Below are 21154 nucleotides of genomic sequence, written 5' to 3'. Positions count from 1 at the left end.
TCTATAAGCTTTATTCATATCTGGTCGAGTTATACCTCTGGTATATATTTCTCTTTTTCTTTGTGCAGATTTTTCGATCCGATGCACTCTGCTCTCGAGGAACTTACATGTTCGGCGATTATGCTACTTCGGCCACAACTGTAAACTCGATTATATCATTTTATATCGCTCTACAATTTAGCATTGTTAAGAGGAATAAGTTATACGTGCATTGCACTAAGAGTTCTTACGAAGGAGAATCTATACTCTCTGAGAAAATTGAGCTTTACTTGCTAGGTTGTGTAACATGTTTGTTTCTGTTTTATCTGCTGTTACAATTTACGGCATCCATTTTTATATTTTCTATAATTAAAATGAGGAAAGGGAGCGATCTTGAAGCATTTACTTGCTCATTTACTGTTGCCGTTTGGTCCATTTACGTGGCATCCCAGATTTTGTCGCTTGCCATTACAGTTGCATTGTTGTGCGTTGTTTTATGTAAGAGATTTCTCAAACTATCGCAGGAACTGAATGGATCGAAACAAGAGCTTTCACTGGAACGAAACTTGGAAGACATTTTGCAGAAACACACAGAATTATGGGAAATTTACCAGATGGCAAATGACAAATGGGAAATGCTCATTCCGCTACTCTACTGCCATTTTACTTATGTCAGTTGTTTTCTGTCTTACGGTGTTATTTTCGTTAATATGAAGCTTGAAATTCGTATATTAGTTGGAATCCTCGCAATTCTGTTTACAAATGGAATGCTTGTGGCATCTTGGGGTCTTTCTATAATGACTTCTATGGTGAGACAGATTTTATTTTTTATTATCGTATAATTAAGTAATTACAATAGTTTAAAGTGAAAAATTGATAGTAGTAGTGTAAATAAATATATGTTTATGACTATCTCTGCAATTGTTATTCAATGAAAAGCTAAAACTACTGAATAATTAATGATAATTAATTAATGAAGAATATATTATAATTCAAAGTTTTACATTTTAAAAATTAAAAAGTAATTTATATTTAAATAGCGTTGTAATAAACTGAGTTAAGAAAAGTGAAAACATGTTTTAATTTCAGATTTATGACGATTTCATTTCTATTGGGAGATTTTCCTCGACTAATTTACGTTTCGAATTCAAGTTTAAGGTAATATCTCTGCTAATAAATCATCTTTTTCCATAGAGAAAACTTATTATATTTATTTAATACAGATAATTGGATTTATGAAAAGATTTCGAGGGATGCCAATGGGCATATCGGTGGCTGGTTTCTTCTTTGTCAAGAAAAACTTTTTGATCAGAGTAAGTTGGAAGCCATTTGTACTTTATCTCGGATAATATTTTCATTCATATTCACAAGAGATTTGTTTTTTTTTCTTTCAGGTGGCGAGTGCTTTATATTCAATATTCTCGTCAGTGATTGAAGTAACTGGAGTTATGAATAAAAACCGATACTGCACCAAGCTAATTTCTACAAATACCACTATTCTCAGTAGACACTGATCACATTAGTTCACTCCTTGTGTAAGAATCACCTCTAAATTACTTGAATTCATACTTCTCGTCTGTAATTTATCTACATAAGCGCATCATTTCATTATCATTCCATTCAGCTTGAGTTAAAAATAACAAACATATGGACAGACTAAATTTTAAAGGTTTGTTACTTGGTTTGGTAGGATAAGCCAACAAAAATGAGACCTTCTAAAGGCGGTTTCTCCTTGGAAAACTTTCAGCTGAAGTCAGATTTTACTTAACAGAGGACGTGAAAAAAACTTGAAAAACTAAGCGGCAAGTATCCCTGTTGCATAAGGGACTGGGCTGAAAAGGTATAATCGAAATTTAAGTCAAATTTTACTAAAGTATGGAAGATATATTTTTATCATAAATGTTTTAAAAAAATCCAGCGACAAGTTACTTAACTTTCCCGGCGACATTTAAAACTGGGTATGTGGCGCCATCTGTTATGATATTTTATTAAAAAACTATGTTTTTAATTTTTATAAAATGGCAAAAAGCTTAAGGATGGGTTTTATATGGAAAACCCTTTATACTGTGCCGGAACCCTTAGATAGCTTCGTGTTAACGCAGTTCGACTTAGAGAGGTAATATTGTATATACATATGCATTTAGAAATGCTATAAGAGAAAACAAAGGAACGAAAGTGTACTAGAAATTGATTGTGGAATGGAACAGAATAGTGAATTTGAAGTTGAAAGAAAAACAGAGAAAATTGAATGGCAACTTACTAGAAAAGAAGTGACAATAATGGACATTTTGAAGTTGATGCACGTTAGTAAACATTTAACATACTGTATTATATGTGTCAGACTAAATATTAAAAACAATTTATAAGATTCTCAAGTTTTCAAAGGCTCGAAGGAAAGTAAAATGCCCACATTTAATATAGTTAGGACATATTAACTCTCATTGTGAATAATAATTAACCGCTATGATAATAAAACACTCCTTAACATTGACTTGTGTTTTAATTTCAAATAATAGAAATTTTTTGTATTTAAATTTATTTCTGGAAAATAATTTCACTTTATTAATAAAATTGAGAAATTTAAACAGCTAAAGAGCAGGAAATGGCCTTACATTTAATAATCTAACATTGAAGTATGAGCAAAACAAATTTTCTGTAAAGTGAATATTTTGAAAATGTTATAAATATAATTAAAAAAAACAACATTAATTTACTTAAAATTAAAATATTAAGTAATCACAAGTCATAAATTCAAAAGATTTTTATTGTTATTTTACATTTATTAATCTAAGCAAAGTATCCATTCCGATTCACAATTTAAATAATTGCCAGTTTAATAAAATAGCATTTCAGCTCTGATTTTCGGTACATTATAAACAATTGTAAAGTAGATTTTAACTCCTCGATGACCTTAAAACGTCTTTGTTTTTATTTCTTCAATAACGCTTCGTACATTTTATCGAAAACATGGAGACAGTGCTTTGCTATACCTACACAACCGATCTTTATGCATTTATCACAACGATCGCACATATTATTGACTAAATATAAAACACATTGTCTCTTCATATCTTTCACTTCGAATTTTATTGTAAAATTTAATGCCGAAACTGCTTCCTCGATTGAGTTTAATGTCATTTCATTAGTATGAAGGTATCTAATAAAATATTTTAAAAATAAATTCATTAACAATTTTTTGATATTACATTACATTCTATAATAAATACAATTAAATAGGCCTAATTTATTTCTTACTGAGCTATAAATTTGATATTTGGAAAGATACAAAATCTTTCCAATTATTTTATTGTTTGTATACAGCAACACGCCACGTACCAGGAAGGGTGTCTCTCTCTGGTAGATCTTCTATGGCAAACTAACCCTATTTAGGTATTGCTAAGATGAAGAAATACCGGAAAACTCCACGTAGCCAGAGCCCATTGGTAAGGCGCAAACCCAGGATTCAGTGGTTTTATCCAATCGGTCATTGGTGCAAGCAACACAATACCGTATACTAAATGTATTGAATCTATTGCCTAACTTACTTTGTTAATTTCGTAAAGTATAATAAAAAAGGCCCATCAAGTGGTTCCGTTCCCTGAAAACTGGAGTTCGGTCGTGGGCCAAGACGGGCTGGCCACGTGGAGTTTTGCTGCTATTTCTCCACGTCTGTAACGTCTGAATAGAGGCTAGTTACCCTTAAAAAAGATCTCCCGGTAGACATCCCCCGTAGGCATATCGCCCAAGTGTTGCGTTGCCGTAACTTAACAAGCAAACAATAATAAAGAAAATGAAAAACAATACTTACTGTAAGAAAATGTTAAAATCTTTTGGATTGACATCAGTCAAAGTCAAAATATTTTTAGTTTTACCCTCAGCATCGTAAATCATATCACGGAACACTTCACTACATGCCGACAACAATAAGCTATGGGTCTGAAAAGTTTCATTTTCTTGTCCGACGATTATTTTGATATCCCACAGACTTTTTGATTTTATTAAGTCTATAATTTGTTCTTTAGAAAACAAATTCTTCGCTTGACGAGGCATCTGTTAAAAGAAAAGTAATTTTAATTAGCCTGACATAGAAGTTTAATATTAAGAGTTACCCTTCAAAAATGGCCGGGTCGAAAATTTCCAAGAATTTTTCGGGGGAGATGTCAAGACCGTCTCTCATTACTCAGCCGCTTCGTCGAGGGCCCGGCCAAACCCTAGAATTTTTATTGATAAGAAAAAGACCCTCTCAGTGCACACATGGAGAAGAGAGTAAAAAAATAGGCTACATTGTAATCACATTGACTACTTTATACTCATCGACCCAACCTTTAGCGAGATCTCTAATTCTAATTTCGGGGGCAAAATTTTTTATCCGTTAAATCCGAAGTACGTTAAATAGGGATTAGTTAAATCGAGAGAATACTACAGTATATAAAAAAAGACGTAAGAATATACTTATTCTCACACAACGAACTATATGAAAATAATTATTATTAGCCTACTTACTCTGTAGTTTTAAAGTAGTAGTTTCACCTCGGTCAGAACTAATATTATACAGAGTATAATAAATTGGCTTTTATTGAAGACGACGTCAATTAAAACTGTAACGTTTCATTTATGATTAACTTATTTATTTGCTTTTGTTTCTGAACATATATTTTGATTATTAGAAATATAACTATTAATGATGAAAACCTTCCATTTAAAATAGCATCATAATTGTTACAAAGGTAATTATATATGAATTTTCTCAAAATTATTTGAGAAATTGTTGAGAAAAATCAATTATATCAACTTAAAGTATACATTTTAATTATTTTTTGTTTTATTTGAAAGAAACGGGAATTTTTTACGGTTTCGAAACAATATTATGATATTATATTATGATTTTAATTACTTTTTGGAAGTAGATAAAAATAGGCCTATATAATTTAATACTTTAATTATAAATTAAAAAGTATTTTAAAAATTATTTTCGATTTCTACTCCTTTATTTACATGCAAACTTTTCACAGAATTTACAAAACTAATAGAGATATACACGATCCCTATTATCTCCTCACCCCCTCCATCTTTAACAACCAAAATTTAATAGCATCAATGCCCCTAATACACAAATCTCCCTGCAAAATTTCAGAAACTTTCGACAAAAAACATAGGAGTTATTAAGCTTCAAAGGGGGCGAACAGAAATCGCCTCTCTATACATAACACATTAACATTCATACAGAAATTACCCCCGAATTTTTATTTTTTTTTTTTTTGCATTTCTCGACGTTTCAAGGTCCCCTGAGGGGGTCATTTTTTACCGTACGCCATACTTTCCCGGAAAAGTAATAAAATCTTTAAAACTGCATAATATTAATAACGAAGCATTCTGCATATTTTATTTATTAACAAAAAAAGGGGACACGTTAAAAAAGGGCCGTTTTACCCTGAATCCCATACAAAGCTCTGTATGACCCTGTCAGAATTCGAACCCAGACTCCTCAGAGCGGTAGGCTAACGTCTCAATCTCATCAGTCATTCACACCTGTATTAAATCTGTGAAATTATGGAAAAATATTCGAAGCTTGTATAATCCTTAAATAGAGCCACTTTCCCATAGAAAGTCCTCCTCTTCGGTTGCCTTCAGGATCAAGATCGCCTTATCCCTCATCAATTCAATTCATAATTTCATGAATATATGTATAACCGAAAATATCATTAATACATAAAGTTTAAATAATACTTTTTCAGTTTTAATGCAAGTTAATTGATATAGCCTATTTATACATTATTATTGTAATAGGGATGTATATTATAAAGCATGGAAGTGGATACAATACGTCGTCTGTAATTGGGCCATATTCGGATGGAAGTTATGATCACGGACTGTTTTCGGTAAATCAAAACAATAACATAATTATTTCCACATAAAAATTTATAAATTATCTATGATTTAAATAAAATATAACTGGAATTTTAACCACTCAGAATCCGACAATGAGAAATTTTTCTTACTTATTGTCATTGGCCTGACCCTTCCAAATATACAGGGTGGCTTGTAGGTAGGAGGACAGTAGGCAATTTGTTATAGGTAGAGCGTTAAGGTAATACATTTTTATTAGTGATTCCATGACGTAATTCTACATGTAATTTCAGATATAGTGCTGAAATTACATATTTCATATCTGACATCATTGATGGTGGCCTTCACTTTTGCTCGTTTGACATAAAAAGAGAAATTTATTTCAAATGATTGCACAATGAAACCTGTTAGAAAACTTTTTTATTTATTGAAATTATTATCGAATTAAGTAATACTGGTATTTTCAAAGATTGTTTATTCTTAATTTCCTCCCTGTAGGCACTAAGAGAACCTTTTTGAAGCCCATTCTGGATTCTAATTACACCTTACGATTTATTACAAGTAAAATTTGAAATACTTGGTTATTATTATTAAAGGTAAAACACATTCTACTAATAAAAAATTCTATAAAGTTAAATTTTAAGAATTTCTAAGCCAAGTAGTCTTGACTATCACATCATGTCCTGCAAGTTTGTGTCACTTGTGTTTCTGTGATAGATTTATTTATTGTCTGCTTTACATATTAAGTTTAAATACATGGCATATAAGTACAATAAAAAACAAGTACAGAATCAGTTAAGATGAAGTTTCTACTGGTTTTCGTTGCGCTTTTGCAGACGTATTGTCAAGCAAAGATCTACGACAGATGCGAATTAGCTCGAGAATTGTTACGTAGATTCCATTTTAGTCGGAAGACAATTGGACATTGTAAGTTAATATAATTTTAAATATAAATAGCTAATTAATTAATATACAATGAAACTTTAAATCTAATTAATTAATTATTTTTTAATTATAGGGATCTGTTTAGTAGAACACGAAAGTTCTTATAATACAGCAGGAAAAGGAGAACCAAACTGGGACGGTAGCTATGATCACGGACTCTTTCAGGTATTTCTATATTCATGGGCTTATTGATATACTTCGGTTAAGAGGAGGTCGATTTGCCCAAAATTTCCTTTTGTTTTACCAGAATCTAAGGGTAGTTGCCTATTTCTCCTTATTCGTATGCCTATATCTATATTACAAAATAATTAAGTTTAATTTATGTAAGACCTACAAAGATCTATATGCACTAAGAACTATATTAAGTTAGTTATATGCTTAGTTGTTTAATTAGTTAATTGATAATATTTTCTTAAAATATGAAAGATTGTTTTGTTTTATTTTGATATAGATAAACGATCGTTATTGGTGCTCACCTCCTCATCACGTCAATGAATGTAATGTTAGATGCTCAGGTGAATGAATTCTAGTTTAGGTTCAACAAATTAACCTAAACCATAACATTTAATGTATGTTAATTTATAAATTTTAGATCTTCGAACTGATGATATATCGATAGCAGTGAAATGTGCGAAGAAAATTTTTGAAGTACATAATTTCTATGCCTGGTAAGCTAGATTTTTCTAATAAAAATGCCATTTAATATTGGGCGTTCATTCTTTTCTTTATATTTTGAAGGGTTGCTTGGAAGAATCGATGCCAAAATACAGACGTTTCTCGGTACGTCAGCGACTGTCATTTGTAAAACGAATCCTACGTCTGTGTCCACGTTCATTTATGAAAATATTATTAATTTTAATTTGTAGGGAATTGAAATGCAATATGTAAAGTCATAAGTTATAAAAATATACAATTATCAATTATAAAGTATGTTAAAAATATTCGAATTTCTCAATTGTATATCTCTTTAATAAATCGTCCAATTTGATTTTAATTTGATATTTTAGACTATTTTAATAATGAGAAATGTCCAAAATTGTTGCAATCTGCGAGTCTATTGTTATAAAAAAACAAGCAAAATTTTCATCAGCGCTCAATAAAATAAAACGGGAATCTCAAAAATGAATGAATGGAAGAGCACCATGCAAGATCTTCTGTTGGAAATCAACAGTTACATTACCATACACGAAGGAAGCTTTTCTAAATGGGATGTTAAAAATGGCGAAGAGCTAAATATGGATGATTACGTTAACGAGTTATTCGGTTTGGTTGAAGTTTTGTTAACCCAATTGACAATGAACAACAGCATAGATGCAGAAGAAAAGAACGAAAAGAAAGATATTCTAAAGAACTTAACGGAATACGAGCTCGAATTCCAGAAATTAAATAGTTTAGTTCAGGAATTCAAAGAAAATTTTGAGAAACGAGCAATAATGCTGAAGAATTCCGCTGATAACGTGGCCGAGGTGAGAGAAATCAACGAGAAATTCTTATCGAGTGCTGTGCAGAAATATCAAAGTATGAAAGAAGAAAGAGAAAAAATGAAACTGAAGCTGATTATTGTAGAAGAAGTTCATAATTCGATCGTTCACGAATTATCGAATATAGCAGATATAATTGAAGAATTGAGTGGAACCGTGTCGAATCTACAGGAGTTAGGAGAAACTCGCTTAATTTTTAGTGAAGAAAAGGGTGATGCAACTTCCATTTCCGAAGAAAAGACAAGATCGGATTTCGAGAGTTCATCAGAAGACAATACATTTTTCGAATCGAAAGAAGTAATGAATAAAAATTCCGATCATCAGGAAGAAATAGCAATTGTCGACGTTTAAGTAATTTTTACCCGTTTACGAAAAATCAAAATTTATTACAAAATATTTAACTATTTTATAAAATTAATTTGTAAAAATAACTAAAATTTCATAAAATGTTTTAAAATTAAACCATAATTTGTTTGAGTTGATCATTTTTATTTTGTAATATTTTTAAACCGAAACTGTAACCAAACTAATTTCAAATATTATGTCAAATTGCCAAAAGTACTCACAAAATCACAGACATAACTGTTTATTTAGTACCTAGGGGTACAATCTTTGTGGGCTTATACTTTGCAACGAATTCATTGCACACAACGCTTGCACGTCCGATTGTCTCCAAATGTTCCGTTACACATCAAACACGCCACATCATTTTCATTAGAAAGTTTCATCGTATGCTAGTTTACTTGGTTGGCTTATAGGTATAAACCATTGAACACTGGTAGTTGGCCGGGGTTTATGTAGCTCTATTTAGATATTTTATGGGGTTTGGATCCTATTTACGTACAAGGTACTCCCTTAGGACGAATTTTTAAATCTAAAGTGCGTTAAATGGAGGTCCGTTAAATCCAAAGCTACATTATTAAAATATTGTAACACAGAAAACTTAACAATTCGTTGTAATTTTAAATAGAAATAAACAATTATTAACTAGAGTAAAATTATATATTAAAATGAATCAGCATGCCAGTATGAATCAGTAGAGCAAAGTATAAATTTTGTTTTTAAATGCTGCCTCTCTTATTTTACTAATAAGATTAATATACGTTGAAACAGGGAGGTTTTATTTCTTTATAAATTCAAGTGTAGAAAATTATAACACCTACAGCTGCATTTTTATTCCTTAATAAGCTCTATGAAGTGAGTAAGAGCGATGAAAAAATCGTAATTCTACGCCCCTTCTATTTAAGTGTTTATATGTTATTCTACATAATAAAACTTAATATGCTTTAACAATTTTAAATTGATAGAGAAATTGTAATTATTTAAAAAAATAATTACAATTATCTTACATACCTAATGACTATTAATTAAGTCATAAATTATTTTAAATATTCATTTTATTACAAATAAATAAAGTATTATTTTTATACATCATTTAGCTGTTATATTTAACGTTAGTAAATAGTATCCAATGCTTAAAATAATAATAATTTCATACGTGATAAATACTAGAAGTGCTTAATTTTGTGTAAATAGTGTATACTTTACGTCAAATTGACGTCATTATCACACTTTCTCATAACAAAATTGTATAAATGATGTCAAATTGACGTAATAGTGTACATTATTCGAATAAAACAAATGCGGCAGGATTTATTTCTGAATGAAAGAAAAATTTCATTGGCCAGGTTTTTCGAGATTGCTGTGGGAGTTGAAGATCATATACATCATCTTAGTAAATTTATATATATATATATATATAACGGTGGGATAATGTCACCCCTAAAACGTCATTAAAATGCATTGTCTTCGGGACCAGGTATGTCTTCTTTTACCTTAAATAAAAGCGTTAAAAAAAAAGAAAGAAAGTAGACAATTCAAATAGTGAAACATTCATCAACGGTTTACTTAGTAAATTATTTGTGAATTCATAGAAATGACTTATAGACTTCGGTATAATCATTAAGCAGATAACCTAGTTGTAACTTACAAACAATTCTTTGTATTGACTTTGTGATGCAATTAAAATTCCGAAAATCGTTCTATTTTGCCATAATTTTAAATTTAAAGTATGTAAACAGCCAAAATAAAATTTTATATTTTTATTTTACTGTAGAGAACTCATCAGTGGCCAAGTGGATAAAACCACTGAACAACGGCGGGGTCGTGGGTTCAACACGCTGGCCACGTGGAGTTAGTTTTTCCTCACGTGTCTAACTCTTAACAGGGGCCAGTTTTTCGTAAAAGTCCGCCCGGAAGGCCCTTTCTTCTTCACAGATCGCCGGTATGTCGCCTTATCTAATCAATCTAATCCAATTTTACTTAAGAAAAATTTAAAGTTAAATACATCGATGAATTGTTTAATTTTCTATAAACCTCAAAATACCGCTTCTGAAAGTATTATTAAAAAATAATAATAAGAAGAAAGCATCTTCTTGTTCGAAACAGATAATTTGACGCTATAAGATACTATTAATAAGGGGAAGACATTAAAACTGAAGGTCAAATCCCTGACCTTTATATTTAACTTATCCGATCTGATATGGGAAAATTGTTGGATATCATTTATTTCGATTTAATGCTTCTCACTTCGTTACAGCCGTAAATGAGATTATTACCGAAGGTCAAACTATATTGTGTGACTACCCGGGACAGTGTAGCCTTATAGAAGAATTACAGTAATATATACACAATATCAGTTTAAAATAAAGACGAAATTTTAAATTACTAAATATCGATAATATTCTAGAATAATATTGACAATTCAAACGTTATTTTAGAAAATACTTTAAATTAAATTACCTTCAAATGTATATAAAAAACATTTTGTAATTTTAACGTTAGCGTAATAAATAAAGAAAACGTACAGCACGAGTAATTCCAAGTAAATTTTAAAATAAATAGAATGTAAATGTAAATAGATTATTATTCTAATTTTATCGTCATAACAAGTATGTTTTAGATAACATTATATTGTCATATCTCATTCAACCAGGGACAGATGTTGGCTGATTTTCACATTAAATTAGATAATATAACAGATAGTTTACTATATAAAGCAGAGGTATTGTTAATGATAGAGAATCGGAGACAATGAGGCTGTTAATTCTCGTCGTGTTATCACTTTTTTGTTGTGGGCAAGCTAAGATCTACGATAGATGCGAGTTGGCTAGAGAATTGATTAATAGATTCAATTTCGATCGTGGCACAATAGGAGATTGTAAGTGTATTTGTATCAACTTATTATTATTAACATTTAATTAAATAATAACGATTTTATAACATTTCGCGTTTATTTTATCCAGAGAAAATATCTACATATAAAATTTAATTTGAGTTCGATTTTGGTGCATTCAGCCTCAGACTCGGGCCCCGTACTTTAAAATTTCTAAGAAAATTTGATAATTTCTTTTGTATTTAATATTTGTATATTACGTTTAATAAAATTATATGATTTTTCGATAAAAAATTTATTTGGGGCCTAATAATTACTTTTTCCCGAGGCCCCGTAAGCCTTCACCCGGCCCCGATAAAATGAATTTAATATGAATTTATTTTTATTATTTTTTTTTTACAGGGATTTGCTTGGCAGAACACGAAAGTTCGTACAATACTGCAGCTAAAGGTGGACCAAATTCTGACGGAAGTTACGATCATGGACTCTTTCAAGTAAATTTGAGTGCATAATTTATGAGCTGTCTCTAAATTAAACTTAAGTTTAATAAATGATACAATATACAATTAATTACAATATATAATATAGAAGAGATAAAGAATTTTATTTTATGCTTATTTTTTATATATATCAAAGACGCTAAACATTGGTGTGGTTTCTGACCTCATTAGGTTACATTGTTTTTAAAGGTGTTGCAGTATTATAATTGAAATGTATTCATGAATTTGTTTGTTTATGTACAGCAAAGCGACACGTGGGCGTTCTGCCGAAGCAGGATGCTTTCCGGGTGGACTTTGTTTGGAGAAACTGACCCTGAGTCTAAGGAACGTAAATAAAATCTGGAAAACTCCACGTATTCAGGCATTGGCGAAGTTCGAACCTACGGCCACTGGTGGGCACCGAAATGTATTTTTAAGAACATCAAACAAATATTTGTACACAGATAAACGATACAAAGTGCATTAAACTCAAATACTTTATGGGGATTTAAATTGAAACAATGCTAGTTGCATTTATAGATATTTCGATAGTGCTATGTATTAGCGTAAAAGTATTTTCATCAGAATCAAACAGTAATCAACATAACGTAAAGTCCATGTGTACTCTTTGCTTATTCCATGTATTTACAATTTGTTATTTAAGGGTTTTGTTTAATATCAATTGCTTTATTTCCAGTTTTTATTTGTATTTTTTAACTCCATAGGAATTATCCTAAAAATGAACATTTTTATTATTTTATGTACTGTACAGTGGTGGAGTGAATAAACCTACAGAATATTGATAGATAGGGTCGTGGGTTCACTCCTGATGGACAGGCTTGCCATGTGGAAGTTTGCGGTTTTTTCCTCATGTGTCTAACGCCTAAGTAGGGGTCAGTTTTCCATAAAAGTCTTTCCGAGAGGTACTTACCCTTGGCATATCGTTCGTGTGGTGCGTTGCCTTAATCTAAACTAATTTCAAGGATTCCCATTCTTGAGGAAAGAAATAATGGCAAATTATTCAATAGTAACTTAATAGAACGATTTATAAACCAAAAATATATTCGTTAATTGTGTTCTGTCAATATAGTAACTATTTTTTTTACATTATAAATCTACCGTAGTGTATATGACTTAGATTTTCTGTAACTGTAGATAAATGATCGTTACTGGTGTGCACCTCCAAATGATATTAACGAATGTGGAGTTCAATGTGACGGTAAATATTTTTAAAGAAATTTAATCTTGTTTGTATCGAAATATCAAAAATTAATTTGTTATTCTGTTTCTTATATATCAGAACTTCGTAGCGATGATATTGCAGCATCCGTAAAATGCGTGAAAAAAATTTTCAAAATTCATAGTTTTGAAGCCTGGTAAGTTTTATTACTTGAAGTTTAATAATTAAAATATTCTGTTCTTAATTATCGGTTTGTATTTTTAAGGGTTGCTTGGAAAAATCGATGTCGAAATGCAGATGTTTCCAAGTACGTCAAAGATTGCAATTTATAGAAATGAAGGATGAAATTTATGTCAAGATCAAAAACTTTTCAAATATCAAAGTCATGATTTTCTAAATTTATATTGATATAAATAATAATATCATATGACAATATTATTTTAATGGTAATTTAAGGTATAAAATCTAAGCAAGTTCTATTAGTAACGATAATCGGAAATAATTGAAATTAAATTATTGTAGAATTTTTTCTAATCCAAATTTTATTATTTTTTAAACTCTTTGTATTTATACGGAATTAATATGAGATGTTTATGGTCCTCATCATATATGGTTTAATCCCTAACGACTCCTTTTCTTAGTGTATTACTCTAAAAAAGCTTCAAATAAATATGAATATACGTGTTTGCTTAATTTATTTGAAAATTTTTAACTAATTTTTTTCGCTTTATGGTTTTTGAGTTACCGATATGTGCTAATTTCAGGTAGAAAATGACAATAAAAACAGAAAGAGGTTATGTTTATAAAGCTAAATATGACCATAAAGAATTGCAGTAGCACACGAAATATTTTATATAAAACTTCGTTAAAATTTTTCGAAAACTGCCTTATTTAATGAAACAAACTATTAAATTTAATTTGATATGAAGGAATTTTATGGCTCTTGAAAACATTAGGGATTACATTTGAATTCAAACAGGATCCTTATGATTTTACAAAATAATTTGACTTGCATTTTCATTTCTCATTCTGTCATCTATGATGATCAGTGAACTCAACTATCGTTATTAAATATTGTCGTGGATATTATAAAAGTTGACAAAGACGTGAAATATAGTCTGTCAACTTATTCAATAGATGAAAACAATACAAAGACTTCTTCTTCGAGCTTTTATCTCCCCATTTCCATCGTAATTTCGGCCACCTTCACGATAACATGCGATCAGGTAGTGAGAGACCGATCGACATAAAAATTCTTGACGTTCTTCACCCACACTCGAACCTCGAGTTTGGATTAAGTATTGGATGGATTATATATTTACAATGTACAAATGTAAATAAAAAACATGAGCGTATTATTTATTATGAAGCTTATGTCTTGTTGTATTATTACAACAAGACACAAGACGATGAAATTCAATTTGGTAGGCACCAACAATGCTTTCGACACGCTGTTTAGAAAAATCGTTATAAAAAGTTTTCATTAGCATAAATTTAAGCTTTAATTCGGAGTCGTTTCACAGAGCCTGCCAAATGTAACGATCGTTACATCTAGAGCTTGGTAGAATTATAACCGTATACAAAATATAATAATTTTATTGCATGATATGAAAATACAATAAGACCTCATTTAAAGCTACCTCAATTAACGCTGATTTGATATGACTGGTCTGCTCGAAGCCTAAAAAAAGCTCAATATTTACCCCACTTCAAATTATCGCGGCATTTTTTTGATTCTTATATGATACGATTATTTCCGAACAGGAACCAATCAACAAAATGCGGAAATTCGTCGTAGCGCTGTAATTTCCTTAAATCTATGTTTGTTTGGTGCAATTTCGGAAAAAATATAACATCACGAATGCCATATGCAATATCGACTTGGCATGGCAAGAATTAACTGATAAATGCATAAATGAAATGTGGAAGAAGTTATGGATGAAGGTATCCAAGAATTTTCAACGTAAAGAGCTTATCGCTGTATCGTTAGATTGACCAAATTATCAGGCTAATCGATACAGCAGGACTAGATGTATATGAACAAGATATTGAGGAGTTACCACAGGTTTCTGGTGAGAGCCTTACCAAGGACGACATTCAAAAATGGCAGAACAAAAAATTCATGTAGAACTCGAAAATAGTGGTTCTGAAAACGAAGAACGCAAAGAATTTCTCTACAGATTTCCTTAGTAGAACTTCGGTAATGATAACCGAAATCGTTGATCAAACTGTAACGAATGATCCAGATTTTGAAAGGAATGCAAAAGCAAGACGAAGCGTTTTGGATGCGATTTTCTGCTACCGACATTTGCTTAAGAAAATAAAAAAAAGCGACAAACGAAACGACACTACTTTATCGCAAAAAACAAGAATTTCAGAAAAACTAGGACCTTCAACACAAAAAATGAACTTTACATTTCTGTGTACATATGTTTATGTCTTATTTGACTTATATTATTATGCAAATTAATATAAAAATAATTTAAAATTGAAAGTAAAATCTGTTTATTTTTGGTCGCGTGTTCTCTTTTCCCTATTAACTCTGTTTATATCACTCGTTTATCACTGTTTCAATTAGTGCTTTATGGTCTAGGAAGCAGGGTCTTAAGCTTAGTTCACACTGAGCGCGATTCGCTTGCGAAAGCGAAAAACAAAGCGAATAATACGTCAGACATGACGTCGTTTCCGGCGAATTTTACCATTTCGCGAATCGCTTCGAAGTTCGGAACCGTCGAGCTTTTTCGCTAGCGAAAAAATTTCGCCACCAATCGTATTCCCGCTAGTTGTCACGTGGTTCTTGTTATTTTCAAGATGGCTACAGAAACTTTCTCACGCAATAGAGTAAATGTTGTAATTACGGATTTTTAATATTTCTCTCACCCAGAATCGTTTTCTTTTTGACGTATCTTTCTTTCTCGATAAATAAACAAATGTGGTTAACGACGGAATACCGGAAGCGACCATTTTATTTTACGAGGTGACGTTTTCTCTCGCTTGTAAATGATTGGCTGTTTAAGTTCTCAATCGCTTTTCGCTTTTGGTTGTAAGGTCAATTTCGCTAAGCGAATAAAACTCGTTTTTCGCTTTTCTCATTTGCTTTCGCTATTTGCTCAGTGTGAACTAAGTTCAACTGTACTTTGTGTTTTAAAACTATCTTCATATATTTGTCATGCAAAAGTATTCTCGCACATAAAAGAAATTTAGTTAGAGCAGTTTTCAAAATAAAAATTGATTTATTTTTAATCGGGAAAGTTATTTCAGTCATTTTACTATAGTAAAACTCGACCGGCCGAATCCACGATGGGCTTGCTAAAAGAGGCCATCTTAGTGCCCACAAGGCGAAAGAGTTTTAAAAGAAAATCACCCGTGAAAAAATTTTGGTTTTTTCGATTTCGGATTCCCCACAGCGGTAGAATGACGCATCCGACCAGCGTTGCTTGTTGCCTACACACATCCACAATACATTCGAATTGGTTCTTCAGAAATTCGTTTTAAATTTTATTTATACAAATTCAATTTTTAAATAACAAAGCACAACATAACAATAGGCTTTAATTTTCGTTAATAATTATTTTCATTTCTAAATAATAGATATTAAGTTTCAACAATTAAAGAGAAAATGAATTCTCCCGTTGCTTCTCTGTACGTTGGTGATTTGCCTGCCGATGAAACGGAAACTACTTTCTTCGAAAAATTTTCTATCGTAGGACCAATTCTTTCCATCAGAGTATGCAGAGATCTGATTACAGGAAGATCTTTGGGCTATGCCTACGTTAATTTTCAGTATCCTCAAGATGCGGATAGAGCTTTGGATACTATGAACTTTGATTTAATTAAAGGAAAACCGATACGCATAATGAGGTTACAGAGAGATCCATCGCTTAGGAAATCTGGCGTTGGAAACATTTTCATCAAGAATTTAGACAAGAGTATCGACAACGAGACTATGTATAATATCTTCTCCGCTTTTGGGAATATCTTGTCGAGTAAAGTGGTTACGCACGAAGAAGGTAACTCGAAAGGTTACGGTTTTGTGCATTTTGAAACAGAAAAAGCAGCTAATAATGCCATCGCCAAGGTAAATGGCATGCTGTTAAACCAGGGGTCCCCAACCTTTTTGTACCTAAGAGCACATTCTAGAATACCGGCCGGACGGCGGGCGCCATTTATTTTTTCGAGGTGAATTTATACTTGGACGTAGTTAATAATACATACACATAATGTACAGAAAACATTTAATTCCAAAAATGTAATAAAACATACACAAGACTATTAACAATAATTTTTACAAAACAAATAATTACTAAACAATGCATACAAAATCTACAGAGTATAAAAATTCTTTATAAAAAATATAAATCTGAAAGTAAATGATTTTTGGCATTGCATTTCATTGGCCATTGCTTCGTAATTATGAGAGTATGACGATGATATTCCTGCTCGTAAGCAATCGTCAAGGTGTTCGTCCGTAAGTCGTTATCTGTACTTTGATTTTATGATATTCGGAACGGACCGGTTTATTTCATTTCAGGTATGGGAAATTTGGTTGGTGAAGATTTGGCGGAGGGGAAAAAGAGATCGGTCGCATTTCGCTTTGTGCTTTTATCTGTGTTGGACGCCATTTCTACTTTTGAGTGGTTAATCATTAAAAACGAAAAAAACTTTTACATAGCATTTTTTTGAAAACCGAAATATTTTTATTTTTATCGCGGTCGCACAGCGGCGGGCACACACAAAACAATCGGCGGGCGCTATGGTGCCCGCGGGCATAGGGTTGGGGACCACTGTGTTAAACGGTAGAAAAGTGTATGCAGGTAAGTTCATCCCTCAAAAAGAACGCGAGAGAATGATCGGAGACAAAGCAAAGAGATTCACAAATGTTTACATAAAAAATTTTGGGGATGAACTAGATGATAATAAACTAAGAGAAATGTTCGAGAAATATGGTACTATCATCAGTGCTAAAGTGATGGTCGATAAAAACGGCAAGTCAAAGGGCTTTGGATTTGTTAATTTTCAAGATTCCGAAAGTGCTAAAAGAGCTGTAGGAGAATTAAATACTCAAGAACTCGGTGGAAGACAGCTTTATGTCGGTAGAGCACAGAAAAAAGCCGAAAGACAAGCGGAATTATAACTAAGATTTGAACGATTAAAATTGGAACGAATGAGTCGTTATCAGGGTTCCAATTTATACGTTAAACATTTAGAAGATTGCATCGACGAGGAACGCCTCAGAACAGTATTTTCGTCTTTTGGTAACATCACGAGTGTCAAAATCATGACAGATGCTCGTGGCAATTCTCGTGGATTTGGCTTTGTTTGTTTCAGTTCTCCGGAAGAAGCGATCAGAGCAATAACTGAAATGAATGGAAAAATCGTTGTTTCTAAACCACTTTACGTTGCTCTAGCCCAAAGAAAAGAAGATCGTAAAGCTTATATCGCTTCGCAATACATGCAAAGACTGGCTAGAATGTACGGGCAACCATATTTCAACCAAATGTGCCAACCAGGAGGAGGAGTTAATTTTGTACCGACAATGCCCCAAGTTCCGGGAAGATATATTACGTATTATCTTTAATATTTTCTTTTAAAATGACAATATGAATATAAAAAGAATAAGCGTTTACAAAAATTTAAAAATTTCTACGTTCGTTAATTAATATTGATGCAATAATAAAACTAATAAATAATAAAACTAATAAATATTAAAACAAAAAATAATTAAGAATTTATTTATTAAAAATATCGGTGGCTTTTCATCAAGCAAGACTGGAGTCCACGTTCTGAGAGGTTCATCTTGCATTCAGAATTTTGTCTTAATTTATGCAATGTTAGCCTTTATCTTTTACAATAAAAAATTATATTCACATTATGATAATGTGAGATTTTTACCCCCTTTCCCATTCCCACTTTGTTTGATCGACGTTATTTAAAGTAATAATTAATATTTGAAGTAATATGGCAGACATGTGCAAATGCGTCAGCATGAGCAATGGTCCCATTGACAGGTCGCGCTTCTTTTGTTTTTTTTACTGCTAAAAAGCCAATACTTTAAATGTGATTACTCCCAGAGGAGGTGTTTTACAACTGTAATTTTATACAAATTTTAAGTCAATGCCAATTGGTCACATTTCCATTGTGTTTGTCGAAGTGATATGACAAAACAATTCTAACATCTGCTTTCAATACGAATGTTTCTCGAGCTTTCTACGATAAAGAGCTTTTAAGAAAAAGTTGTGTTAAGGTTTCCACGCCAGATATATTAAATTTATTCAAATGACAATATTTATGTTTTTTCAACAAATAATAAAAAAAAAATTATTATAAAAATTCAGCGAAAGAATCAATGTTTAATTCAAAATTGAGTTACTTATACTGACAGTCCTATAAAAATGGAAACATTCTACAAATGTAGAAATAAATACGTATTATCATACAATGTAAATATAATACACAGAGCTTCAAGTAAATATAGTTGATTTTACGATTAGTGGCGGATACAAAGAGACGGCAAAGCTCTCGTCTTGTATCCGAATACCTTGTTCAAATTTATATATGGGGCGCTTGACACAAAAACAAAATGGGAAATATGGTTTCTCGAATCATATTTGTCATTTTGTTTTTTGGAATACACATACACAAATTCTATGACACGTGTACTATACCCACATACACATGCATGTACCCACACATACACAAACCTCCCTGTTACACAGTGAAGTTTGTGTATTAGGGGCATTGATGCTATTAAATTTTGATGGCTAAAAATCGAGGGGTAGAAAGATAAAGGGGATTGTGTGTCATAACTCTAGTACGGTCGGACTTATTGACAATTTTACTCGTTATTAATATTTACAATTTTTTATAAAACTTATCTCTACCTTCAAAATTAAGCTTTTTGTGTTTTATAATAGTTAAAAAAATGTTTGAAAATAAAATATGATAACAGATAGCGCTACCAAAATTTTAAATATTAGGGGCTCCCGACATTATGAAACGCGCTAACAATATAATTTCAACAATTGTCAAATCCGATTGTTGATGAGAATCGATTGTTTTCGGACGCAATTTTTTCGAAAGCGAGATAGGTTTGCAAAAATGAATGCTGAAAGTAAGTTAAATTATCTGATTATGTGTGTAATTATACTGATTAGTTTACAGCGTGTCCATAATGCGATAATAACCAAAGTTAGTGTCATATTTAAAAAAGAGCTTAAAACATGAATAAAATTATTATGAAGTAAATCACGATGAACATCGCTGCTGCATTGTCTGCTTTCAATGAAATAATTAATTGACTTCAAGGGAGATGACGGAATATGTTTTACTTTTTACTTGTGCAGATGTATTAAATAGACAAATATGGAAATAATCACAATACCAATAGGTTGTCATTTGCAGTTTTTATGTAAAATGCGAATGAATATTATTCCAGAATAAGTCATAATTATATAAAAGTTACGCGATATGTTAAAATAAGAAAAATAAAGTTTGAAAATGTATGACGGCAATTTCGAGAAATCAGTGGATGCCTGTTGCTAAGGGAGTAAAAATGTTGCATGAGTTATTCGTATTTTACAACAATAACTACAAACAGTAATTAAAATAAGTTAATGATTTATTTATTTAATATATAGAAACTGTTAAATATTCTTAAATAATTAATAATTAGTTACAAATAATAACAACGTAGACATTGAAATAAAGAGGAATAAGCAAAAGTTTCTAGTCTTGATATTTAAATTTACATTTCTGTTCATGACATACTACATATCAAAGAGATTTCATACGAATTACTAAAGGTTTCCTTTGTGTATTGTATTTAATATGCTTTTAGTATATTCCATCTCTAATATGCTCACGTACAAGATGTGTGAGAGAGAATTGGAGCCATCTCGGTTGTGGTTCCCACCTTTGGGGTGATACCCATTGTGAGTCATACGGGTATCTCTCGGTGCGCAATAAATAAATATTTAATTATTTATTAATACAATTTATAATTACTGTAATACCATTACTTATAATACCATTCAATACTATAAACGTAATACAGTTTAGCAGTTAGGAA

The 21154-nt window shown here is 31.3% G+C and overlaps 3 protein-coding genes, 1 long non-coding RNA gene and 1 pseudogene across 4 annotated transcripts; 4 read left to right on the top strand and 1 right to left on the bottom strand.

Annotated features, from left to right (window-relative positions):
• The first annotated feature begins 711 nt into the window (after window positions 1–711).
• LOC136975826 (uncharacterized) lies at window positions 712–1577 on the top strand. The gene is made up of 4 exons (XM_067270973.1): window positions 712–788; window positions 1069–1137; window positions 1203–1292; window positions 1374–1577. Exons 1-4 carry the CDS (start codon window positions 747–749, stop codon window positions 1491–1493), a joined length of 321 nt encoding a protein of 106 aa, XP_067127074.1. The 5' UTR covers window positions 712–746; the 3' UTR covers window positions 1494–1577.
• A 1148-nt stretch (window positions 1578–2725) lies between these two features.
• Window positions 2726–4523, bottom strand: LOC136975825 (uncharacterized). Its single transcript, XR_010880831.1, has 3 exons — window positions 4483–4523; window positions 3788–4029; window positions 2726–3136 (listed from the first exon to the last, which is right to left on the bottom strand). It is a non-coding gene; the product is annotated as an uncharacterized lncRNA (long non-coding RNA).
• Window positions 4524–6615: 2092 nt separating this feature from the next.
• On the top strand, window positions 6616–7583 carry LOC136975824 (lysozyme-like). Its single transcript, XM_067270971.1, has 5 exons — window positions 6616–6753; window positions 6845–6936; window positions 7223–7286; window positions 7364–7439; window positions 7510–7583. The coding sequence occupies exons 1-5, from the start codon at window positions 6627–6629 to the stop codon at window positions 7574–7576; spliced, it is 426 nt and encodes a 141-aa protein (XP_067127072.1). The 5' UTR covers window positions 6616–6626; the 3' UTR covers window positions 7577–7583.
• A 3676-nt stretch (window positions 7584–11259) lies between these two features.
• LOC136975787 (lysozyme-like) lies at window positions 11260–13779 on the top strand. The gene is made up of 5 exons (XM_067270907.1): window positions 11260–11472; window positions 11830–11921; window positions 13062–13125; window positions 13207–13282; window positions 13352–13779. Exons 1-5 carry the CDS (start codon window positions 11346–11348, stop codon window positions 13416–13418), a joined length of 426 nt encoding a protein of 141 aa, XP_067127008.1. The 5' UTR covers window positions 11260–11345; the 3' UTR covers window positions 13419–13779.
• Window positions 13780–16942: 3163 nt separating this feature from the next.
• Window positions 16943–18664, top strand: LOC136975815 (polyadenylate-binding protein 4-like; annotated as a pseudogene).
• Window positions 18665–21154: the final 2490 nt, after the last annotated feature.

Source organism: Centruroides vittatus, unplaced genomic scaffold (genome assembly GCF_030686945.1).
Source record: "Centruroides vittatus isolate TY-2023 unplaced genomic scaffold, ASM3068694v2 contig_388, whole genome shotgun sequence".
NCBI classification, from domain to species: Eukaryota; Metazoa; Arthropoda; class Arachnida; order Scorpiones; family Buthidae; genus Centruroides; species Centruroides vittatus.
Note: the sequence above shows the minus strand (reverse complement) of the source record. Positions and strands in the feature narration are given on the sequence as shown.